Source organism: Bidens hawaiensis, unplaced genomic scaffold, assembly GCF_021521415.1.
Source record: "Bidens hawaiensis isolate Kalapana, Puna unplaced genomic scaffold, B.hawaiensis_p1.1 tig00026421_1, whole genome shotgun sequence".
Classification (NCBI taxonomy): domain Eukaryota; kingdom Viridiplantae; phylum Streptophyta; class Magnoliopsida; order Asterales; family Asteraceae; genus Bidens; species Bidens hawaiensis.
The window spans coordinates 220675-248116 of NW_027494251.1; the positions used below are offsets into that span (position 1 = coordinate 220675).

A 27442-nucleotide genomic window follows, 5' to 3' on the forward strand; every position below is an offset into this window, starting at 1 on the left:
TTTTTTAAAGGAGGATTATTTTACATCACTTGGTGGATTTTGTTGAAGGCATTAAACAAAGTGGTGTTTAACGGAGTTACGAAGTCCATGGAATAAATTTTGGGGGGGGGGGGGGGGGGGGGGTTGAGACAAATGCAGTGTCGTTCAGTAGCAAATGAAACAGATCAAAGTGAACATCAATTTGGAAAAGTAGTGTGGCTCACTGACTCACCACTTTGAGAGTTTCTGGTTTCTTGTTATTATTGGGTGATAATGCATATGGTGATAGAAGGATACGACGACAAAATAGAATAATAATGTCCACCATAGAGATGAACGGTGAAGGGTGTCGGTACTTATCGCGCATTTAATGAAGTAACATACCTCGCATTGAATGGCTATAGATACCCTTAACAACCATCTGTGACTGTTAAGCCAACACTTTTCACTAAAAAGATCTGTCGGAATCATTTTCCCGCCACTCATTATCATATCAATCTGTATATACGAGTTTTCAGGCGTCTTTTATTTTTAAGTTTTTAATGAAAAGGATAAAACGATCCTCGCAACCCAGGAACTTTTAACATAGATTAGTGTTAAACAAACCGAATACAAAGTTGTAACTAGAAACCAAAAGCTATACAATGCAACAGGTATAAACACAATAATGATCAAATTAAAATTATCACACAGAAGCACCTGAAGATAAGCTGGAATAATATGTATAATAATATATTTGACAAGCATCAAATGAATAGAGCTAAAATAGAAAACATGGGATCTACAGCAAGCATACTTTAGTAAATAACTAACAGAGATTTTTTCACGAGCCACAACCATCTTGGAAACCTGATCTAAGCTCTGATAACATCATTCGGAGTATCAAAAAGAAGGGGAAACTGATCATAATGTTCAGATAAACCTAGTCCTTCCGTCATACCGTTCAAAGCTTCATAAACCTCGTACATTGACCATCTTGCTTTAGCCTTAGTAACACAATTACCTGCAATTCTCATAAACTCAACAATCTTTTCATCATCACCCATGCCTCGAATGTTCTTATCAATGGCGGTTTTGATTTGACCCGAACCCGCTAGCTGATTCACCCAATCAACTAAATTACCCTTATACCCTTCTTCAGCAACTGTTACATTAGTAGCTTTCTGGCCGGTGGCTAGCTCAAGAAGCACGACACCAAAACCATAAGTATCTCCTTTCAAAGAAGCAACCATGGTGGTTGAATACTCTGGCGCCACGTAACCAAACTCACCAAAGCTACTCTCGTTTGAATGGTTACTAGAAAGATTCAAAAGCCGAGCCAATCCAGCATCCACTATCCGAGCATCATATTCTTCATCAACAAATATAGCATTTGAGCTGATGTTTTGATGCAAGATTGCAGGCCGACAACCATGGTGAAGCCAAGCAAGCCCTCTGGCTGCACCTAGACCGATATTGAACCGTGTGGGCCAGTCTAATAAGCTAAACTGTTTAGCCAATAAAGAAGACAAAGTCCCATTAGACATGTGCTTGTAAACCAAAAGCTTTTCATCTTCAACTACACAGTAACCTAACAACGGAGTCAAATTCGGATGTCTTAGATTGCCCAACGCATTCATCTCAGCTTGAAACAGCCTCTCTTGAAGCTTACACCAGCTAAGCCTCTTGACTGCAAGAGCAGAACCATCTCTAAGGACAGCTTTATACGTCGTCCCCGTTCTCGTCTCAGTTATAATACTTTCTTTACTAAAATTATTCGTCGCCATCATCAAATCCACCAGCCTAACCTTCTCAAGCGGCTTCTGAAACAAAAACACCTGAACAAGCTTGTGAGATCTCAACTTATACGACCAGCTGCCACTTCCACCACCCTCACCAACAACTCCATTTCGTCTCCTCCTTTTCGACCTCATAAAGCACCACCACCACAACCCCAACCCTATCAGCAACGACGCCGCACCCCCAAACACACCCGCCGCAATAAAAATCGCCAAATTCTTCGTCTTCAATCCACCACAGCCCCCAATCGGGTCGCCACAAAGTCCTTTATTCCCTTCAAATCCAGCCGCATCCAATTTCGACAACGTTGACGGAATCTGACCGGTCAAATCATTATTCGCAACCGAAAGCTTGTTTAACCTTCCTAAATTAACAAACTCAGACGGTATACTACCGGACAACTGATTATCCGATAAAATAAGACTATTCAAATACGAACATTTACCTAACCCTGCCGGAATCTCTCCGGTCAACTGATTTCTGGAAAGATCTAAGTCAACTAAATACGGCAGCCAGGTACAAAGGTTGGAAGGTATAGATCCAGTGAGATTATTACCAGAGAGATCTAGCTTCTGTAAGCTACCACAGAAGCGTAAGTCAGACGGCAACGAACCGATTAAGCCTAGGTCACGAGGCGTGAGCTCAAGGACACGATTCTCCTGATCGTTCCAGCAGCGGATGAATTCGAAGGTGCAGACGAAGCCTGCGGTGTTGTTGTTGAAGTTCCATGAGTGGAGGCGTGAGTCTGGATCACGAAGCGAGCTATGCACGCCTCGCAGACAGTTGGCGTCGTCCGCGGCGACGGACGGCGGAGAAGAGAAGAGTCCGGTGAGGGTGATGAGCATGACGTAACGGAGAATAGGTTTGAAAGAAGCCATTGGTTTAGGGTTATGGAGAATAGCGTGATGGTGTGGTAGTGGAAGGAGGATAAGGTGGAATTGACATTGACTTTACAGGCAAGTGGGGGTGGGGTAAGTTTGACCGGGAGAACGCGCACTTTCCGAGTAATATATACGAATGTAATGTATTTTAAATGTTTCTATGTATAGTTTGTATTATTATTAATAGTAGTAGTAGGGAATATTATATTGTTATTATTAATTTTAATAGTGTTTTGTCGTTTTTGTATAAACTCGATTGTGATTGGTCTTCTTATCTAAATACATTTGTTGATTTTACTTAAGGCTTGGATTCTTAGGGGTGTTTGGTAGAGGGATTTGATTGGGGAGAAATGGAATTAGAAATATTTCTTTTGTTTGTTTTCCACTTTTCATTTCTATTTCTCTTTCTATTTCTCTAAAACTAGAGAATTCCATTTCTCTTTAAAACAAAGAGAAATCCATTTCTCAGCAGCCTCCTCATAGCATGTCACCACCTCGTCTCCGGCCACCACCTCGTCTCCGACCACCATCCCGTCTCCGGCCACCACCTCGTCTCCAAGTCTGCAACCGCCACCTCGTCTCCAAGTCTGCAACCACCACCCCGTCTCCGCCGTTCGCAGTGGTGAACACAGAGATGGTAACCGGTTGTAGGTTGCAGGTGGTACGGGTGAACGGAGATTAGGGTTTCAAGTGGTGGTTCGTGGTAGGTTAGGGTTTTCAGATGGTCGGGTGATTGTGGTCGCAGGTGGGTGACAGTGGTGGTGGAAATCGACGGCGGTCGCAGGTGGCTTCTGATTATCATCATCATCATCGCCACCACAATCACCACCACAAAATCTCCAAAGAGGCAGTGATGACAGATCTGAGCCTCCTTTTTCTATATCTTATGTTCCAAAAATTTGAATCTTTTTAATTTTTTGTGTAGTGTGGTTGAAGAAGGGGATTTGGTGGCGGCAGCCAGTGGTGGTGGGCTGTGGTTGAAGAAAGGGCTGTGGTGGTGGTGCTGGTGGTGTGGGGCTGTGGTGGTGGGGCTGGTGGTGGTGGTGCTGTGGTGGTGGGGCTGTGGTGGTGGGGCTGCGGTGGTGAGTGGTGTCAGGTTGGGTGGAGGTGGGGTTGGGTATGGTAGAGTTCTCTGTTTATTTTCTCGTGTACCAAACAAGAGAAATGATTCTCATTCTCCATACCAATTTTCTTTCTCTACAATTCCATTTCCATTTCTATTTTCTCTCATTTTCCATTCTCTGTACCAAACACCCCCTTAGGGTTTTAGTCTGGAAAACTAATTTAAGGAGAGTTTCTCATCGTGATGAATTTTCTTTTGGTGTTTTTGGATAAGTGATGTTCAGAGTATTAAAATTAACAAAGGTATATAAAAACTAAAAATCCGATTTAAAACTGAAAAAACCGAATTAAAATGATTATCGACGGTTTAGCTTTATGTTCTTTTTAAAACGTAAATAATGGTTCGGTTTTGGTTTTGCTTGTAATAAAAACCGAAAAACCATACTGAACCGCTTTCCTAATTTTTTATTTTATTTTTATTTTAAGTAATTTGTAATAATTTAATAAATATGTAACTCAAATGTTTTTGGTCAAAACTCAAACGTATAGTAGTCTATTAGCTAATGATTAACAACATTATTTATACCCAATTCATTATTTTTTGCCAACTATATTTTCGGCCTAAAATTTTCAAGTTCAAAAGGAAAAACCAAAACCGAACCGAAACCAAAAAACCCAAAACCGAACGGTTTAAAAAAAAATTCAAAAACAAAAGTTTTGGTATTCGGTTTGGTTTAGCCCAAAACCACACCAAACCACACCACGCGCACCCTAAAAATTAGTATAGACTATGGACGGTTGACATTTCGTCTCATAAAACACACTAGGTTAGTATAGTGGCAAGCACTATTAAAAATTGTATACCTATTTTCTTTTAAATATGCTTGAATGCGTACAAAACTTTTGTAAAATGGTATTGCTAAATAAGTGGCTGATCCAATATTAGGTATCGGTGATTGAAAAATAAAGTTATCTGAAAGTTTATTGATTCTTATATTTGAAAAAAGTGAGGGATTTCACCTAAACATTTGATTTTATCAATCTTTAAAGATAGACATTTGATTTTATAGTTTAAAAGATATTAGTTGTTACAACTTTTAAAGCCTTTTAGTTGACTATCTTGCTCTTAGGTGTCACTTTTGTAGTACTTAAAGTTTGAGACGAATTTCTATTTTTATTTTAGCTACAAATTACTTGTTCTTTAATATTATTTTATATGCATACGAGGCAAATTTTTACATATATTTACTACTTTATTCATATATTAAATTATTATGCATCCCGTTATTATAATAATATTAAAGTATTTTACTACTCTTTTTATTTTGAATGATCAACAAAATATACTCATTAAAACATTACAATCTGCTAGACACGTCAAAAACAAGCCAAATCATCAAACAAGCAAAAGCCGTTACAAAACAAAACACCCAGTCCCACCTAATCACAATTGTTACAACCAAAAACATCATTTTACCCATGTAAGCTCACGTTTCCTCGCTCTATTCTTTTTATGATCGGTGACTTTCACAGTTAAGTTATCTCATTGCACGATTACGCCGCGCCGCGCCCCGCCACCCCACTCAGACCAACTATGTTGACATGATCGGGATCCACGCTGGCATCCAAGTTTGACTTGACGATCCCAGTAAAACCCAGCTGGCTCACCCCGCCCGAAGACACGATAGGTTTTAATGCTCTAGTAAAATCCGGCCGGAATCAGAATTCGAACCCGGAACATCCGGGTCATCCATCATGTTCCTGCCCATTGGGGCAAGCCCCACTGGTTTCCTTGCTCTATTCTTGATCCAACACTTTTGTTTCTTCAAAATTTTACTATTATTTTTATCTATGCATGCTATTATGCATGTCGTTATTAATAATATAAAAAATTTATACACATCCCATATATCGAATTAATTCATGATTTCTTACGTATATTAATATTATGTATTTAAGGTTTAAAAAATCATTTAAAAACGATGATTTTCATACTTTTTAAAATGGCATGTTTAAATACGAAATTAAATAAATAAGTTTTAAGTTGTCCAAACACCATTATAAACTATATACTAAACGTGTTTATATATGTGAGGTTATGGAACCATTGGTTAATGGTTATGATATTAAATTTGAATAATGCTGGTTTTTAAGTGCAATTCTCTGAGTGAAGGAAAAATATTTAATCAATTTGAAAAATATATAATAATATGGTTCGGATTAAAGTGGGTTGGATCACAAAGAAAACAAGAAGTTATTTAAAGGAACAATTCAATGTAACTTACAAATGTACTTAGTTAAACATGAGTGGAACAAAAAAATTGTGGGATTAAAAAGTTACAATAAAAAAATAAATTAGATACTTTTCTTTGAGTTCATGGGGAGCCTATCCCCATAGTAACATGTAGATACTTTTCTTTGAGTTCACGGGGAGCCTATCCCCACAGTAACATGTAGATACTTTTCTTTGAGTTCACGGGGAGCCTATCCCCATAGTAACATGTACGTCACGCGCGACACCTATAAACAAAAAGTTGTTAGGTTTGTCACTTGTCCATTACTTTCTATGTTGTTTGGAAATTCAGAAATAGAATTAGTGTATGTTAGTCACTACAAATTTATGTACAAAGATTGATGACTTTTACGACTAGTGGCGAAGTATGGATGAAAACACGCTTGAGGGGGAGTGACCCAATACGTATAAATTTTCATAAACATGGTGGTGAGCTCAAAATTTTCAGACGTAAACGGGTAAATTTAAACTCTGTGTGAAAATTTTCATATGAAACCGAGTAAATTTATACTACTGAAAAAAAAAAGAACTGAGAACCCCTAGTTTATGAGAAGCTACGCCGCTGTTTACGACGTACGTGAAACTTTAAAGCTTCCAGGAGTTTTAAAAATTGAGTTTTAAAAATTATTGTGGACCTCAAAATGTTTTGAGTCCGTCAAAGGTGTTTAGGAAGAAACAAAATAAAGGTTTAACGGTAATACTACACTTCTGATTATGACGCGTCGACTTTGACTCCTTGCCAAACGCATGGAAAGTTCTAACAGTATCTTAAAAATGTATCTTTCAAAACATATAATTATTATTAACTATTAAGGTTTAAAACTTACTTTTTTGCTCAACTAACTTCTAAACCTCCATCCCGTGAGTAAACTCATTATTTGTAAGTGAACATTAAATATCGTGGATATAATTTCAAAAAGTTATCAATTATAAAAATGTTTATTTGAGTTGGAGTTATGCCTTACTTAAAATTGTTAATAAGATGATGAGAAAATTACGATTTGCCTTCTTGTGTTAAATCGGCGGGGGCATCATGAACCCCTGAAAACTAAATTTTGGGTATAGTACCCATATGGTTTTTATAATGGTGACATGAGCCCCTAGTTAAGCGTATTAAACCCTTGTTTTTAAGTTGACCGTTAGTTGACCGTTTAATTCAAGAGCACTTTAGTAATTCGATAAATAATAGTAATAATATCTGTTAATAATAATAATAACAACAATGATAATAGATAATAATAATAATAATAATAACACCAACAACAAATAACATCATCATCTCACAACCTTCTCCTCCGTCGCAACAGTCGCCGGCGTCCACCGGAAAACTTCTCACCGCCAAACCCAAACTCGAACCACATTCAATTCAAACCAAACATCATCCTCATCTAGATTTAAAACCCTAACCACATGGGTTTTATACAATTTTTTTTTTTAAAAAAAACATAGATCTAAGGTGTGTGAATTATTAGAAGCTACGGCGACGGCTACACGACGACGGGGACAGAGAGGTGAAGTGGAGCTACGGGGACGGCGACTGGAGGTGGTGTGGTGACGGGAGCGGGGTGCGACGACGGGATGGTGGTGACGGCTATGGTGACGGGGTGCGGGTGAAGTGGGGAAGAAAATGAGTGTTATAAATATAGGTTTCAGCGAGCTCTAGGGTTCCGGCGATTCCGGCGAGTTCTAGGGTTCCTGCGATTCTGGGTTAAGTGAGCCGAAGTCGGTGCTCGATGTTGGCAACGAGGAAGATGTCAGTGGTGTGTGTTTGAGGGTGAGTGGTGGAGACGGTGGTGTGTGGTGGAGGGTTTGAGTGGTGGAGATGGTGTTCTTGATAAATATATGAAGATGATGATGATTGTGTTGTTACTATTATGTGTTTTGTATAAGATTTATGTGTTTTTCGGGTTTGGGTTTGGGTTATTAGCCAACGATTTTTTGGGTTTGTGTATGTGTTTGTGTTTCTGGGTTTGTGTTGAAGATGAAGATGAAGATGAAGATGAAGATGAAGATGAAGGGTATAATGGTCATTTAACCAATTTTTAACACTACATTGAGCATTCTAAGCATTATAAAAAACATATACTGTATGTACAATACCAGAAATTTAGTTTTCAGGGGTTCAGGTGCCCCCTTCGATTTAACAAAAGGAGGCAAATCATAATTTTCTCTAAGATGACAAATATTACTTCTTTTTGCCAATGAGTAATAAACTGATCAACTCGTAAATACAAAACATACACGTCATAATTTGACATGACACGACACAAACAAATTTGGACCTAGAGGGTCTCGTAGGTGTCAACAAACCCCGTATGATATATTTTTTATGTACAATATCTAATACCCTAGGAGACGATCGTGTGACTCCGTAAACATCTTCGGGACTCGGTAAAATTGTTTTTCACTCCCCGGGCCAGTTGTTCTTCCATTGCCCCGACCGTTGTTCCGCTAACAATGCATATATCTTGTTGTCCTTGTTTTTTTTTTCATTACCGCCATCTCCTTCAAGGTTGCTCCTTTGATTGACGTCTACTCATCAAGTTTGACAACCACACTTCCTTTGCTTGATGACTCCATTTGTCTTTTTCAAGTTGGTCTTGTCGATGCAACGTCTTTGTTGAGGTCCGACATATAGCTAGTGAAATCACTTTTAAGTGTACTTGTGTTGTATTTGCGGCTTCCTATAACTATCTCCTCTTGTCAAAGTGACTACAGGACGCTTCATCCGTAAATTGGAACATGTCCTATTTATCATGCTTTCTTATAATCTATCACACATCAACATGATTAAAATAAGGCGAGTGGTTTTTTTAATCACCTAATGTCCATTTCATCACGTCAAAAACGTTGCATCTACTATTTCGTAAACACTCCTATAAAGTTATAGAAATAAGAAATAGCATGGTAATAAACTAGCAAATACAATTTTTTCTAGCGGTCCATATTGAATTTAGTTGATGAATCGCTTGATTGCTTCCACCTACGAGATTATTGTAACGTTTAAGTACTTTACCTTAAAAAATATCCATTATGTTGATTTCCGACCTTGTTTTCAAAAATATGAATCTATGCTTTACGCAAAATGTCACACCTCGACCAAAGGAGGCGGAATATGCCGGGGTGCAACGGATTGCTCAAGAACACTATGACACTATTTAAGTGACAATATTTACTCAACTCGTTTATTTCATTCAATAATCACAAATACAACTTGTTAAAGATAAAATACAAGCAATTACATCAACACTAAATTCATTAAATTATCCTAAAGGTATAATCTAAGTGACGAGTCTTCAATCTTAACAAGCAACCAAAAAGTAAACCTGTAGCATGCGTAAAAATAGATTTGACCAACACAAATGTTGGTGAGTAATACACTAGTTTTGACATATGTATATAATAAGGAAAAAATCACAATTCACATGCGTAAATAGAATAATGCAACAATTATTGTAAATGTAAAGTAAATAACTGTGGCTCATTTCGATTTGGTAACTACCAAAATGCTCAGAGAATGGGGCCCTGTTCTACTAGCACAAGGCTAAAGTAATTTGGGGTGCGTATGATCATACTTATTGAGGCTCAACAACAACATAAAAATAAACACTCGTGCACATAATCAATTTGAGGCATAAACAAAGATCGAACATATATTCGTAATAACACATAATGTTGAATTGTGGATTTGATAATGAGATAATAAAACAAGTAAGTTTGAATATGGTACGCATGCCACCCCCAAAAGTATAAAAGCGTAAAAATGGGGAGTGTGATTACTCACATGAAATAAGTAACTTGAAGGATTAGTTTGCGATGAAATGAAAATGTAAGTTCAACGAGCAAGACCTAGATTGAGAGGGTCTTGAGTTAGTAGATGGTCTTAAAAGCTTTAAAGTAAAATAACATGACAAGTAAGATAAATAATTAAAGTTTGAGGGTTAAAGTTTAAATACATAAGACATTATAGTCATGGTTTTTGAAAAGTAAGTTTGCTCGAAATCGGGTCTCGGTATTCTATTCATTATTTTTACTTAACCTTTGTTAAGTAAATATGTGGGGATTGGTTTAATGCAATAGTGTACGACCCCTTGTTAGATATACAAAAACGGGACTTTAACAAGTGTTCGGTTAGTCAGTTTGGGTCATGATAAATTTTCAAGTCCAAACCCGACATTCCAAAGTGAAAAATATCATGAGATAAATTATTTAAAATAGAAACTTAACTAATGTTAGAAGTTCTATTAAGAAGAAACTCCAAACATTGATGTTAAGCAAGTGTTCGGTTTTATCGGTCCAAACTTATTATAAGATCAAGTTGGATCTAACATACCAAGTACTTTAAGAAAACATTTATAATTAGTTTGTAAAAGATCTTAAAAAGAAAACGTGAGATTCGGTGGCCCGAAACACAACTAGTGTGTTTTAAGCGAGTGAACTCGGTCTAGTTTGGTTTGATTGGTTCAAGACTTTATATGTGACCAAGTTTGGGTCCAACAAATCCATATTATAATAACAAATACAAAAATGTAAATAAAGAACTTAAACACTTAAATCTTTAATACAACTTGTTTTAAAACAATTAAATAAAGAGTTAAACGAGAGTTCGGTCTTGGTTCGGTCCTTGCCTCGGAATAAGATCGAGGATGGTTACCACATACCCAATACCATGGAACTCATTTGAATAAACTTAGAAATGATAATACTCAAGTCTTACATACAAGCCACATGTTTATAATAAAGTATTTAAACAAAAGTTCGGTTTGGTTCGGTTCTTGATTCGGAATGAAACCGAGGATGGTAACCACATACCCAAATACCATTGAACTATTAAAATGACTTGAAAACTAAAATGATTAGGAAATAAACAATATTAACAAGCTTAAACAAAATTAAAGCATAAATTAAAGTGTTTAACAAGGACTATAATAGTCCTCCATGTAGCCTTGCCTAGCAATACCGAAACCGACCATGGCCGGAGAAGATAAAGCCAAGGAAACAAGGGGAATATGTTTTAATCAAACTATGATAACAAGCTTTAGTTAACAAGAATTAGTTAGAAACAAAGATTAATATTAGTTTGACCTTGAGAAGTCAAACCATCAAGAATTGAAAGATGAATACTTAGAACTTAGATTTGAAGAGTGTTAGGGTGAATGAGCAACCAACAAAAGGAGGAATTGGTCTTGTTTATATAAGGAAAGAGTAAAGGTTTAGGTATAATATTGCTTTCAAGAGGTTTCATGCATTTTGATTGGTGTACATGGTCAAACAAGACAATATGCAAACAAAAACGAGTTGGCGGGTCTGCAGACCTGTGGCCGCTCCCCATGACCACCACACCCTTCATGGCTGCGCGGCGTGGCGCCCAGGGGGTGGGGTTTTGTCTCCAATATTGGTTTTTGACGATTTAGGCCCCTGAAGTTCGTTTTTAGTCGTTTTTGGCCATAAAAGGGTGTTTTAAGGTACCGAAAAGGACGTTTCGTGATCCAAAAAGTGTGAAACAAATTTATAACATAAAAACACTATTTTTAATTATATCAAAGAATCCTAAAGATAAAACGAGTTGGGTTTGCCGTACAAGAACAAATACGATTAATCCGAAAATGACGAATGTCACACAAAAGCTACCTCTTGTTTGAAAGACCCAATTACACAATCCATCTGTCCTTTGAATTTTCGTGTACTTTCACCACCCTGGTCATCTTTATCCGGAGTTGGTCTTTTGGAATTTGTTTATTATGATCCAGATTTTGTTCTTGACTTTCGAGAACAAAATTATTGATAATCGTCGTTATCATCATTATCATCACGATCCTCATAAAGTGGGAGAGGATGTTCCTCATTGCCTCGTAGTTCCCGATAAGCTGGGCTTCTTGTCACATACGAGTCAAACGGTCCACACATTATTTGATCATCTAAAGGGTATAGATATTGATCTGGTGCAACGAGAGTAGGAGGTCTTGGGTATAAATATAGATACTGATAACTTGGGTTTTTCTACTTACGTTTGAAGTGCAAAGCCGAGCCACCACTAGAACAATAATCGACCAAGTGTAGATATCCTATGGCCAAATTAAGATTTTACTTTTGGGTTTTCTTTTTCGAATTTTATAGCGTAAGCAAGTACCGTACCGGTAATGTAATGAACTGAACCAATACCGGCCATTTCCAGCTGCAGCCAAGCCACAAATAAAGTTGTTATGTTTTAAGTAGTAAATTCAAACTAATAACCATACTAATAAACAATAATTTTTCTATGAATTAACATAAAAACGGAGAACAAAATTTTCTTACCGATTGGAGATTACTAGATTAGCCATTCAAGGATATGTTACGAGCTCTTCACTTGCTTTTGAATCCGGCATGACAACAACACGGGTAACGAGTCGTTTTATAAAATGCCCATTTTGGTTCGGGGTAGAAAGGATTTTGACAAAAATGAGAACACACCCAAATGAACTTTTTTAAGAAATGGCCAATCACATTTAAAAAAAATCGAGCAGAAAAAGTGGGAAACATAATAAATGGGTATATAGAAAGGTATCATAAGATTTGGAAAATTCTTACATCAATGATTTAGACTCTAGTTCGTTTAAGTTTGACCAGTTTCAAAAGTTTAACGTGCTAATCTTGTGTGACTCACAAATGCAATGAATCAAACAACATAAACTTTAGACTGAATTCAAATATATTTAATTAACTCCTCATGGTTATCTTCAGGTCTATGATCAATAACCAAAAATCAAAACTCGACCATGCACAACACCATTTGTGTATGAGTCTATCCAAAATCAATCTGTATTTGTTGGGCCTTTTTAAAGTAAGCGCCGACCCAACTTTAAATCATTATCAGTTACAGTTTCTCACCGGCCGACTTTTATACCCAAAATTGTCTTTTCTGTTTTGTTTTATTTTCAATTCATTTGTTTATGTATGCATTACGTTTTGAACATGTGTATTACACAAGATTGTTGGTAATGATAAACATAAATAAGGTTCATTACCTATTCTAATAAAGAAAAATGTTTGGTGACACATGTCACTGTATCATGAATCCCTGATGGTTTTTTCCCTCTCAAAATTCTTTTACCCGCATAAACAACACACGTGGATCTTTTTATGACCCATACCCGGTTTGCTCTCTCTCTCTCTCTCAATCTATCTCTCTCTAAACATCTTTTTCAGTCAAACCCTAACTTCGAACCTTACGTATCTCTTTAGCCTCTGTCAATCATCAATCTCTTGCGTATTTGTAATGCTCATTGTAACAACTCGAGTTTTCCATCTAATATATTATATCTGTTACTCGACCTATTTGCGTTTATGGTAAACTAATCACTAAAATATTATATTATTTAATTATACTTTAATATCCATTTTAACTTTGATTAATATACACTTTTCACCCCTTAACTAGCTTTAACCCAACCTTGTATCCATTTATAATTTACAAGGACTAAATCTGCAATTTACTTATATTAATCCACCAATACCCAAACCCATATCCTAATACCCAGATCCAGCCCTAATACCCAAACCCAGCCCTAATACCCAAACCCATATCTAGAAGACTTGGACCTCAATTCTCTAGAAACAATATGGAAACTGGATCAAAAGTTTGTTATACTTGCTTATTTCGTTCACACCGACATCACAATTATGTTAATGCAATCATACTCGATCTGTTTTTCCTTATTATCTTAGCCGACCCTAAGGCTTAAATCGATATACATGTAATCGTTATTGAGAATGCAATTAAACTTCCAGAAACCTTCACAAAACCCTCGCCTATCATAGCCCTATATTCAATTGCATAATCGTTGCTGTTAAATTCGTGTTCTTAACGCCTTTCATCGCCGGCCACTGTCGTAATCAATACACCCACCTCCGTTCGTATATTAAGGTAATTAAACACATGGATATGATCGCGATTTCTTTTCCTCCATAAACCCCATGATTATTTGATCAAACATATCAGATTCGATCAAATCGGATTCTAGGGTTTATAGAAATTGGGGGTAAATCTAGACTATTGTATTTAACTTGTTTTTCTTATGCTATAACAATCTTGGTGTCTAGTTCCGTTGACTATTGGGTGTGATTTTGAGTTTGTGGGCTGGAGGGCTCGGGTTTGACTCCCTCCAGCAGCGTTTTTTTCGCTCTGTTTTTTTTTTGGTTTTTTGTTTATATATTAATATATCAAACTATTTAATCACTTCAATCATATTAATAATATAGTAAATATTAATTAATTCATATTTTGTTAAAACCGACACTAATTAGTCGTTTAATGAACCTTTGTAAAAACCATATATGTATGTATGTATGCATGTATGCGTGCGTGTTTTTACAATAAATGTATTAATATTTAAAAAGGATTTTTAAAAGGTCTTAAATTAAAATACATAATATAATCCTATTAATTAATATATTGAAATACAAGACTTAGTGTTTTATAAAAGATTTTATATCATATAAATATTATTTTTATTATCAATTACTTATTATCTCCAATACTAATATAAAAATCTTTTTAATGGTGAGAATACATATAAAAATTTAATGTATTATTAGCTTAAATTAATTATTTAAAACAAATCTCTTTATATGATTTATCCAAAATCTTTATAAACGTTTATTTGAGTATTTAAATGTATTTTATATACAATAAAACTTTGCTAATAAAATTAATAATAAATTTAAAGAGATAAGTAACTTCGCAAGAACCCATCAGATCATTAAATCCCGAACCTCATCGAATCTCGAACGTCTTTGATTAGCATTTGTATTTTAAGTTCATAATTACTTATCTTCGTAACGCATACTTAGGATTTTCCGTTGGGCAATCTCGAAAGAAGTGACGTTTCGTATCTTTGTTATCCCGTTTGCTTTCTCGACCTGGTGAGTACCACATTCCCCTATTTTACTTGTTTTCCACGTTTTGGGGACATATGCGTAAATATATTTCTCATATATACTTATACACAAAACTGCAACTTTGTCTTTTGTGTTAACTTATACCTTACTTGTTTATGTGCTTATTTGCTTTGTATGCTTTCGCATTCGGAGAGGTCCAACATAATCTCAGTCTAGCATGATCATACGCCAGTCGTTAGCCTTTGTGTTTCTCGACATCTCAGTTATACTTGCTTACTTGGTTAAATTGTTATTCTCATATGACTTGTTGCAGCTACGTATTTTGTTATATATACTATATGTACAACTAAACTGGTGTGTTGCTCACTCAACATGTGTTGTTGATCAAATTCTATTTTATACGCATATGCAGGTTATCGCTTGAATTAGTTGCAAGACTTTGTGAAGATTTAGTGAAGAATTGTGTTAGAAAAGATAAAATCAAGAATTAAATTTGTGTTTATTGTTTGTTTAATGAGTTGTATTTTGTATTTGATTTATTTGAAAATTGAATAAAATTAATTGATATTGTCATTTAAATATTACATGATAGTACCTTGAGAGCTGTGACAATCAGTTCGCGCCCCGGCATTTCCGCCGTAGGTTGGGGTGTGACACTCATCAAGATCGAATTCCTTACAAATCAATTAAACAGCTATGCTTTGTCAACCTTATTGATCTTTACAGCCAATTTCTCATCTATTTTATGTATATCGAATTGATTTTCTATTCACCGCTCTTTTAAAGAAACGATTATCATCTTCATGTTTTTATTGTTGCTTTTGCAACACAATTATGGATTATGTGTAGATTGTTTAAAATATTTTTGTGTTTTTTTTCCATCTGTTGACGGTTTTGTTCTTTGTTGGATTGAGGGTTTCAGTTTCACAAGGTTAGGGTTTATGCTTTTTGTTTTCCGCAATTGGAGAGGATATGTATTTTGATCATCTACGGGTAAATTGTTTACCTTCTATAGATTGCATGTTTAGGGTTTCGTTTTTGCTTATGTGATGTCCACTCTGTTTTTCATTTTTATAATTATTATTGTTCATAATTATTAAGTATTGGTGTGAGGTTTGGTTTTATTGTTGACTAGAATATCTGTAAAGTTCAGAGTTCAGATCATGTACTTCTTTTCTTGAATTTGGATTATTTGAAACGTAATTGACCTAATCTACTAATTTAGGGGTTGTTGAAAGGATTGACTATTATTTTTTAATTAAAAATTCCAAGTGAGTTATTTTTTGTTAATCTGATTTTGTAGGTGTATTTTCACGGAATCAGGGCCGTCTCTTGGGTAAGTCAAATAAGGCGAAGGCTTTGGGCCTCCAGTTTTATAGGGCCTCAATCTAAAATATAGGTTTGTATTATGGGTTTTCGAAAGTCGTTTTTTTAGTATTAATAACTCAGTTATTAGCCACAAGTTTAGGAGGAACGTCGGTACCCATTATCATTGCATATAATCCTTATTCTATAATTCGTGGATACTCTTTATAGCTATACACAAGAAAAAAAGGCCTCAACATTTTAGTTAATTTTAGGCCTCCGAACACGTTGAGCGGCCCTGCACGGAATCATATGGTGTTCTATATGTCTGGACATTGTGAATTCAAACCAATTTATTGAATATTATCCAATATAATATATCTGCTTAGTTTCTCTAATTTATGGATAATCAGTTGAGTTGAAGGGTTTTGTAAAATAAATAAAACTTTCTGGTTTTAGTTTTATAATTTCATGCATATTAGGTATTGGATTTTGATGAAGGCCAATGTTTCTCTTGCATAACAATCTGATTTTGTATAAGTGGTTTGTAAACTATTTTTGGGGGTAATCAATGTGCTTTAAAAATAAGTTTAGCTTAAAGTTAAAGGAAGGAAAAATAATCTTTCCATCTTGGAAGCTGAGGTATCATTAAGAAATGGAAAGATACTGTAAGTTGGCAAATCCTAATATGCATTCTAAAATGTGCATAACTTATATTCTATTATGTAGGAAAATGATGATAGCATTGCATACACCACCATCATTTTCTTTTATATTGCCAAGTACACTGTAAGATCAGTTTGATATCACACAGATTATTGAATTATATGCTTGATTATGGTTTCGATATTTGTTTTTAGCAGCAGTTTTGATAGATTCTAATTGTTATTTAACTTGTGATGCTTGAAGAGGGTTAAAGATGACTTTTATGAATTGGGAATTAAAGAAATTAGAATTTCTTAGCTGCATTTTTTAATGAATTTGATTATTATGATTATATTTATTTTTTATTGTTTGGTAGGTTTATGGTGTTTGAAGCAGTTAAAACATTTATTTTGTGACTTGGCCACTTAGGAGTCAAAGAAATCAATCCAAGCTCATGATCAAGATACAAAGATGGGTCATTTTGAATCAAGATATTTTGAAACCGTAAGTGGTTTGTCACAAATTACCAGCAACAAATGGGAAATAAAATTTGGATCTAAAAGAGTATTTCTAAAACTCCCGTTGGTCTTTTTATGTAACAGAAGATTTTCAAATTGCATGTTATACATTTGTAGGGGTAAACGGGTCAAAGAGTTACTTTGGAGTTAAGATTTTGATCACACGTCAATATATCATCATTTTCCATCCAATGGCAGTTTAGGGATTTGTGTCAAGTTTGGCACGTTTGAGACAAAGCAGATTTTGGGTCCAAGGGAAATATGAAGATAGTTGCTCTCCATTTTTCTAATATTTTAAGCATTGTATTTGTTTTTAGCATTATATTTGTATTTGGTGCATTTTCAAGAAAAAATGAGTACATGTACTTTAATTGTAAAGTTAAAGTTTCGTTTATAATCACCAACGTAATACTTTTTTTACATATAATTTGTATGTAATGTTTAATGTAATTTATTTTGTTTTTCTCATTTTTCATCCCGTCGACCGTGAAATACACGGGCACTAAAGCTAGAATCTCACATATATAAATTTGACAAAAAAATCTCTTCATAAACGTTTGTTGTTTTATCACAAGCATTCTAATTGTCATCAAATGTTAATAGTTTTAGACCTTCTGCCACGGGTATATTTGGCAAAACTAGCTGGTAACTGTTACCTGTAGCTTTTTAGATATATTTATGTGTTTTGCCGAGTAGCTGGAGCTTTTGATAAAACTAGTTGTGTGCCCGCGCGGTGCGGCAAAGTGGGAGCGCAACCTGACATCAACCGCATAATCAGTGTCGATACATGATTCACCTGATGACAATGTACACATAACCCGAATGTAGATGTGCAATTCGTGCAAAGGCGGTACGCGTGTAACCGATGATGAAAATTAAGAAGCAAAGCTAAACTATACAGTAATTTCAAATATATAATTTTTTAAACCAACCTATTTTACCCGACACTGTTCCAATATGAAACATGTTCTGACCTCACCCCTTTCGACTCAAAACCGTACAGACACAAACCGAACTAAATTAACCATTTTTGTATCGACTCGTTCTGTAACATCCCCAAAATTTCGATCCAAATTTGACAACTTAATAAAGTTGAAGGATCAAAAATATCCCCAATATAAATAAAGGGAAAATTAAGATAAGGAAATAAAAATTATTTTAATAAATATTCCATAAAGAGTTCCCTACTTGCGGTGCACGCATATAATATATATATATGTGTGAACCCTCGGGTGGGAAAAAGTGAAATTGCACTAATTTTGACGTTATTTTACTAATCACGTGAAAATAACGTTAAAAGTGGCGGAAGGTTAATCAGCCATCATGTGGTGGCGTTGATAGACGAAAGACAATGGTACATGCACCAATCGGCGGTGTCCCGATGGTTGAGTGTTATGTGTATTATGTCCAAGGCTTGATGCAAAACTACTATCGAGCCGGGGGTCTCCCCGGAAGCAACCTATCTATTCCTAAAGGGTAGAGGTAAGGCTGTCTACATCTTACCCTCCTCAGACCCTACCATAGTTTTGTTATTGGTGAGATTTATTGAGTACGATGATGATGATGATGATGATGATGATGATGATTCCATAAAGAAGTCAATCTCACATTAAGGAAATGAGAAAAAGAATACATCTGTTTTGGTCAAAAATCGTTTTAAAGATATTGTAACCAAATTTGTTTTGTGAGGTAGAGTGCTTGTATAATGTTGATGAATATATGAAGGAAATAAGAATGAACACCGTCATTTGTTACGAGGAAAAGCCCTTGATCAAATGATGATCGCCGACACAAAAACCCCGGGTGATGACAAATCGTCTATCACCACTTTATTAATAAAAAAAATAAGTGTTACAATGGTGGAGCTAGAGATCGGTGAGTACAATAATTGCGAAGTGTAAGTGATAGTAGTTGAAATAATCTCTGTGAATTAGGATGTGTAAACTGTGTGTGTTCCTATGCCGATCATAAGCTCAATATATACAAAATATAAGCTAACTAAAACTCCTACAATTCCGCCACTTCTCCGTGATCCGTTGTCATACTTTGACCACGTGCTAAACATCATAGACTGGCGAATAAATAGGTATACTTGGTCTCTTTAGCCGTTATACCTGTTAATCACAACACCTTCAAATAATACAACTGTTAGTAAATAGTTAGTACTGAGGATCCTTGATCCTGTGTAACCTGGAACATATCCCAAGGATAATTGATCCTAAATTTACATAAGGCTAACATATCCTCAGCACAAAAATTTGTGCCCTAACAATTGCCCTCAAAATGGCGGTTGTGAGTAGATAACAACTGTCATTTTGAATTTCAATTTGCATGCAAAAAGAGTGATTAGACGTGATAGGTTAGATATAATTACCATCTATCCTAATTTACCACTTCCTGCCTATAAATGTGACCACTTGCATCCATTTATAATCACACTTCAGCAGTTTATTAGGTATCCTTTCCTCTCCTTTCTTTTCATTTTCTTATTATAATGTCTACAGTTTCTGTTTCATCCTCCTCCGAGCAATCGGAATCTAGTGATCTCCGACCTCAAGGTTTCCTGAACCATCCCTCATCGGAAATTTGCAAGTTTACCCGACCCAAAGATTGATGACCTTTGTTCCTTGTTTCCGGCCGGCACAGTTTTTCGACCGTTCGACTCCTACGTTCGAAGTGATTGCTTTTCGAAAACCTGGGTTTGCTTTCCGGCACAACCCCTTTTTATCGGTTATTCTTACCCCTTTCCAGCGTTTACCCAAAGCTTCTTCACCTTAACTGGCATTAGCTATAACCAAGCAATGTCGATGCTTTGGAGAGTGTTGCACACCATAGGATCCTCGAAGAGGAAGAAATCGAATTCGGGTTGTCGGAGTTACCTTATCTCTACACCTTAGATGCCCACGGATCTACCCGTTTCGTTTTGAAATCCAAGCCACACCAACCAACTCCAATCTCCGAAGCCACCCAGAATGGTGCTTTTTGAAAAAAAAAAACAATTCTTTTTCATTAAAAAAGACACCATCCCTGGTGGGTTAGACTTACCCAAAAGCTGGGTTAGGCATGGTAGGATTCCAAATCCTCAATTAACTCGGAAATAATAATCCTTTCTTAATCTAACGACTTTTTCTTTGTTTATCAGTTGATAATTTTGCTTTGCTGGCCGATCTTCCTGGAGTAAAGGAAAGAGTGAACAAGTTCCTTTCGCTGGGTCCTAAGGTTAGGAGCTATTAGGCCAAGTTCACCGAAGCCTTTCAAGAGTCGATTTCAGAATCAATAAGCAACATGTCAAGTAAGATTTTTAATATTATTTTGATATTAATTGAAAATAACAAAAGACTTATCTTTATATTGTATTTTGTAGGTGCTCAGAAGTCTGGAAAATCCGCTTCTCAGTTATCACTGGAAGACATCGACTGTTTTATTGTGAAGAGGGAAACTCCAAAGACTACACCAGTCCATGAGCCACGTCCAGTTACTACTCGTGCCAAGTCTGGAGCTTCAAAGAGAAAGAAGACTGCTGAGCCGGAAGATCCTTTGAGGCCAGAAAGTATCTCATCACTTTTGTAAAGATCTTTTATTCTTTATTTGCGATATGGATCCCAAATCCTCTTGAATTTATCTACTTGTTATATACAGGACATGGATTCTGCCAAAAGCTACTATGACAAGATGGTCAAGGATTATGAAGAGACTCTGTCAAGAATGAGATCTATGGTTGCTGCTAAGGATAAGACGATCTCCAAGCTGACCAAGGAGAAGAAGAAGGCTGAGGAACACGCATCCTCAGTTGAGGCTTAGCTGTAAGAAGAGGTGACCCGTGCTACCAACGAATCAAAAATCTGGGCCACCAAGTCTGTTCTTCAAGCTAGGATCAAGATCGTGACTGTGGCCAATAATCCTTCTTTTGACAAGTCGGCAAGGGATTTAGCAAAATGGAAACAGGCTCTGGCAGCATTGGGCGGTGGTGAAGATGAAGCTGGTGAAAGCACGAATACTGTGGTCGGTGGTCAAGAGGCTGAAATGGCTGAAGCAGGGAAGGATGCAGCAACATAGGAGGAGGCTGCTAAAGTGGGCAATGAAGGATAAATAAAACAAGGCCCGAGCCCACTTTTTTTATTTGTTTGTGTTTTAATGGATATTTGATGGTTTATACTAACACAATAGTTAATTAGGGTAAAGGATATGTAATCCTTAAGACAATTATGAGGGGTAGCACAGGTGGATGGATCCTCTTTTTTCGGGGATGAAGAATTTGATGCCCATTTCCTTTATCTTTCCTGCACTTTAAAACTGTTAGTAACACCTGCTTAACCCATGGGTTGGGAGCCTGATACATTGATGATAGGTGGAAGCTACTGCTTTCATCTCATGTATCCAGGGCCTGCCAAGAATTACATAACAACACGACAAGTTATCTATAGCACAAAATTTTTGGAAAGAATTAACTCCCTCAATGTAAATAGGTAGTTTGATGTCCCCCAATGTGTTTTTGGTTTCTCCGCTAAAACCAACAAGGACAGAAGATCTTGGTGTGATTTCTGCTTCAGGGATGTTCATTTCTTGATCACATCTGCCTGAATTATGTTCACTGAACTCCCGCCATCAACGAGGATCCTGCGAACGTAGTGATTAGCAATAAATAAAGTAATGATCAAACCATCATGGTGAGGATCCTGAAGGTGCATGCGATCCTCTTCATAAAAGGTTATAACCCTTTGATTGGTTAACGTTGTTGTCCGGATGGGTCTTTCACCATTCTCCAATTTGGTTTTCTTGGCATGTCGTTTCACCGAAGAGAATGAGGTTTGATGTGTGAGAAACGTATATAATATTAAAAACTAAGTTTTGCCGAATTCACCTAAAAAAACACACAATCGGCAAGTGTACCTGTCGCAATGTAGTTAGCAAGTAAGAACGGATATCGAACCTAGGACACTATGGGTAAACTCTAATTATTAAACCTAAAAGATTACTAACCTAGACTTTCTTTTGATTTTTTAGAATTTTTTTATATTAATTAAACTAATAAAACTTAACTAATTAAAATTTAAACTAAAAATAAAACTTTATAAAAATTGGGTTTAAAAACAAATATGAGAAACGACTACCAAGGTAATGGAATCCTACTAGTTAAACTTAATAGCTAACGAACTTGACTTGGTTGAAAAACAATATCTTAAAAAAATACGACACTAAAGACCACTAAAATACGCTAGATCGCCTCCCGGCCTCACCAATGACACCCTAGAACTCTAATGACATGTGAAGCTCAATTGTTAAAGGGTGGATCACCTCCCGGTCTCACCTTACCTAATAATACTATGGTACCCCACAACCCAAATCACTTCCCGATCTCTTCGGATACAATATATATTAATATAAAGGGGGTATTTTTAATTAACTTGAACAAAACTTGTATCACAATAATCTAAGGGACCTAGGATAACCCACTCCCGTGCAATTTTTACCAAACCCGCAAAAGACAAAGATGACACAACACTAAATTACCTCCCGACCTCTCTAGTGAAAGAACAATAAAATCTAAACCACTTTCAATACTTATTCCTACGATTTTTTCGACCATAAACCGCAAACAAGTTGAAAACACAAAGTAGACAACCTAATCAAGCGCCTAACAATCTCCAAAAAAAACTATTAAAAACAAGTGGAATAAATATTAAAGCAATAAACTAGATTCAATTACTCAACAATATTATGACCAAACCAATTAAAAACTTTTACCATAATATTAAATCAACCAACGTCAAATAATAGTTCGTCAAACAATTAATATAACAGAGTACTCAACCAAAACCTAGGTAATATAAAAATTTAGCTACTCATAATTAAATATGAAACAAAACTAATATATGTTCGTAAAAAGAATTCATAAAGAAAACTAATTAAAGATAAAACAAACCGTGACTTCTTTATCAATCACCCCTGGGCAATATTAATATATATTATGTTTGTTGATGTCCTTTGATTGTTTTTCTCGTGAGCTCCAAACCAAGAACCACTTTTTGACTTATTTATTTCTGTTCGTCTTCACATCAAAACAATAATACCTTTTTTTTTACTTCTTTCTTCCAATTTCACGTGAGCCAAAAACCCCCCGCACCAATTTATAATATATATTATTTTTTTTTCTTTCGTTTGCTTTTTTTTTTCACCAAACAAAACTCCAAATATAATATATTATCATGTGTGTCTAGGGTTTTGTCCCAAGTCACAGCCTCACAGCAACGGGCTTTCACCTTTAATCTTTTGGTCCGAATCAGTATTTCTCTTTACTTTGAAAGTCCATGTGACCAAACATAAGCCCAACCTTCCTTGATTTTGTGGGTCACTCTATCATCAGCCCATTTGAAATATTTCAGCGATCTCTCCTGCACTTTGTAAAGAAATAAATCTCATGTGTAATTGGAGCATGATTAACGTGGAATTTTATCTTTTAATAAGCATGTGAACTTGAAACTCCACAAAATATGTGGCAATTTATTCCATCAATTATTACTTTAATGCCATTGTGGTCTCAAGTTTAGCATAAATACTTTAATTTAGCTCGTTTACAAACTTAACCTTTAAAATCCAATTATGAGCCAAATAGAAATATATTTAATAAAAAACTTGCTCAAAATACTTGAAACTGTAGGAAATATTTATATAATAACATGTATCTTTTAGACCATATTAAGGTTCCACAGATGTCTGAACCCCCGCAGATAAAATTGATAATATGTGCATCAGATGGTGGTGAAGCTGCTTTTTGTGGGATTTCTTCAGGATCCTGGATCCTTGATTTCTTTTGTCCCATTATCTCCTTAAAGTGACCCTTGCTCAGAAGAAACCCAATTTATCTTCTCAGATCGATACAATCACCAGTCATGTGGCAGAAGTCTTCATGGAATGCACACCATTTGGACTTATCCTTGAAGGATGTTGATTTCTCATTCTTCCGAGGCCATCTTACTTTTTACCCAAGATCTCTCATAGAATATATTAAGCCATGAGTATCAACAGAGAAGCAATACTCGAAAATTCTTAGATAATCCTCGTCATCACTGTCCTCTTCTTCGACTGCACTGACAGTTTGGTTGTTGAACTTTGAATACGGCTTGGGGTTGTTGTTCATGTATGAGGAACCTTGTTTCTTGTGGGTTGACTCCCGCTTTGTTGGAGTGCCCAATCGTTCTTGGATCCTTTTATCATCCTCTAGTCTTATGAACCTGAGCGCCCTGTTCCTGACTTCATATAATGTCCTGCATGGGGTCATAACAAGATCATCATAAAATGGGGAGCCCCTTTGTAACCCCATCTTGAATGCCTCAACAGCCATAGCCATGTCAAGATTTGGGATTTCTAAGGCCTCCCTTCCAAACTTGGTGACAAAATCCCTTAAGTATTCATCACGAGGTTGGACAACACGATATAAATCACTAGTTAATTTCTCAAATTTTATACTACAAGAAAATTGGCTATTGAACAAATTAACTAAGTGTGAAAATGAAGTAACATAGTGGGGAGGAAGACTTAGCAGCCAATTAAGAGCGGATCCAGTTAATATGGATCCAAAGCCTTTGCATAGGCAGGCTTCTTTAAGCCTTCCGGGACATGATTGATTTCCATTCTTTCTCTGTATTGAGCCACATGTTCCTCGTGATCGGTTGAGCCATCGTAAAGCTTCATGTTGGGGGTTTAGAAACGCTTCAGGATTTCAGCATCACATATTCGTGGAGCAAACCTCAACAGCTTATGACTTCCTTCTGGAATTTCAGGAATGGGTCGAACCACTCCTGGAACACTGGATATCATATCCTTCAGTTTCTGCAGTTCCTTGGCCATGGCTTGATTAAAACCTATATCCTGCGTAGAACCAAGGTTAGTGTTTAAAGATATATGACTATAAGGGTTACCTCTTTGTTGATTAAATTTCGGCATCCCAGAAGAGTATCCAGGATAAGAAGCATCAGCCACGACAGTTTGTCCATCAGAGGTAATGGTCTACATAGGGATGAAGTCTCCCGCATGAACTTTCAACGACCTTTGATGTTGAAGTACCGAGGATCCTTGATTCTGCATGAAGGATCCTCGAGGCTGACAGTTGAAGGATCCTTGATGAAACAATTCAGAGGATCCTGGATGTAGAATGGATTATCCTTGCTGAAGGAACGAGGATCCTTGAGTGTGCTAACTCATGGATCCTGGTTGAAGAATGGATGATCCTTGTTGGAGGATCAATGATCCTTGAGTGTGCTGACCCATGGATCCTGGTTGAAGGATAGAAGATCCTGTTTGGAAAATCGAGGATCCTTGAGTATGCTAACCCAGGGATCCTGGTTGAAGTATGGATGACCCTTGCTGAAGGAACGAGGATCCTTGAGTGTGCTGACCCATTGATCCTGGTTGAAGGATTGAAGATCCTAGTTGGAAGATCGAGGATCCTTGAATATGCTGAACCAGGGATCATGGTTGAAGGATGGATGTTCCTTGCTGAAGGATGGAGGATCCTTGAGCATATTGAGCCATAGATCCCCGAGTGGTGAAATCTAGCATCCTATGCATCAAGGAAGTCTGATCCTCCACTGGCCTCTTTGTCTTCTTAAGATCTTCAATTTCACGTAGGATCTTCAGGTTGGTCCTGTTTTGCTGCTCCATGTACACCTTAACCTGTGAAAACATAGCAGAAACATCATTGTTATAAGTTACCATAAAAGTGGCAGCAGAGGACTTGAAGCCTTGGAAGACTGGAGTTTACATCTTGCTCCCAGCAGCGTTAGCCCTCTGTACTACCGCGGGTGGAGGAGGTATTGGCGATGAAGTTTTTGATGAGAGAGAAACTAATGAAGGCATGGTAGTTGAAGCAGGGGTTTGTTGAGAGGCCATTGGTATAACATCGAGAAAATTTCGAGTTCAAAATGTAAACTTTCCAAAGTTTAGGGACTAAAATTGCCAAATTCCAAACCTGAGGGTTAAAATGTAATTTTTGTTTTCCTGACCCATCCCGCTACGTGATGAATCAAAAGAAAGACCCATCGCGTACCGCGATGGGTTGTCTGACACGTTTTGACATGTGTGCCACGTGGCACACGGTGGCACCGCCAGCCGCCACGTGGCAACAAGGCCGCCACGTGGTGCAACGCATGCCACACGTCGCCACGTGGCAGGCCTACTCAGTGACCCGGCAAGCCTACGTCGCGCTACGTGACGGGCTTGCCAAGGAACCCATCGCGTACCGCGATGGGATCCCAAATTTTGCCTATAAATAACAAGGTCGGGATCTTCATTCCACACACCACATTTCAGTACAAATTTCTCTCTCTAGCATCTCTCTAGCCATATTATCATACATCGAAGTTCGTGCCTTATTTCCTCGTTAAACGTGTCCCGATTCCTCGCTTTGTGTACCGACGATTCCTCGAAGTTTGTGCCACCCTCCACCCACATACAACCAAGGAAGGTGTTTGTTCTCGAAAGGCGTTCTCAAAGATTGGTGTTGTCATTGGCGTGCCCAAGTTGATCGAGAAAGTGAAGCGGCGTTGGAGTGCTGCTAAAGTTCTAAGGTTTCTAAACGCCAACAAGGTTAGGCGTAACGACAAATGAATATAATATAATATTATATTAAAGGCTTAAGCCTTAAGTCGAGGTTATAATCGATACCTCGATAAAAGAGAAATAAATATAACAAAGAAAAGAATGAAAGAATGAATTGTAAATACGTATATATGTGTGTAAGTATATATGTATATTCTTGTTATGAAATTATTATTTAAGTAATAATGAGTATTCTAAATAATAAAAGAAAAAGAATATGTTTCTTAGAGAAGAAGAAACGTCGGGTTTTTATTTAAACTCAAGGTTTATAATTTACTTTTAAACTAAAGGTTTTCAATTAAAATAAATCTATGAACTAAAGGTTCATCGAGGTAGAGATATAAAATAAGACTAAAGGTCTTAAGCCGGATTGTATATTCGACTAACAAATGGTTATACTCGTACTATAGGTGCGAGATAGCAAGGGAAAGACCCTCGAACGGTGTTGAAGCCGATCCCAAAGCGATAAGGTGAATACGCCCCCAAAATTTTAAATTTGTTTT

General features: G+C 36.6%; 1 protein-coding gene across 1 annotated transcript; it reads right to left on the reverse strand.

Annotated features, from left to right (window-relative positions):
• Positions 1 to 418: 418 nt before the first annotated feature.
• LOC143573430 (inactive LRR receptor-like serine/threonine-protein kinase BIR2) lies at positions 419 to 2692 on the reverse strand. Its single transcript, XM_077058313.1, has one exon. The coding sequence runs from the start codon at positions 2634 to 2636 to the stop codon at positions 834 to 836; it is 1803 nt and encodes a 600-aa protein (XP_076914428.1). The 5' UTR covers positions 2637 to 2692; the 3' UTR covers positions 419 to 833.
• Between the last annotated feature and the right edge of the window lie 24750 nt (positions 2693 to 27442).

What these genes read in the sequence shown, in the direction of transcription:
- LOC143573430 (XM_077058313.1), bottom strand. Translation starts at nt 2,636, where the DNA reads ATGGCTTCTTTCAAACCTATTCTCCGTTACGTCATGCTCATCACCCTC.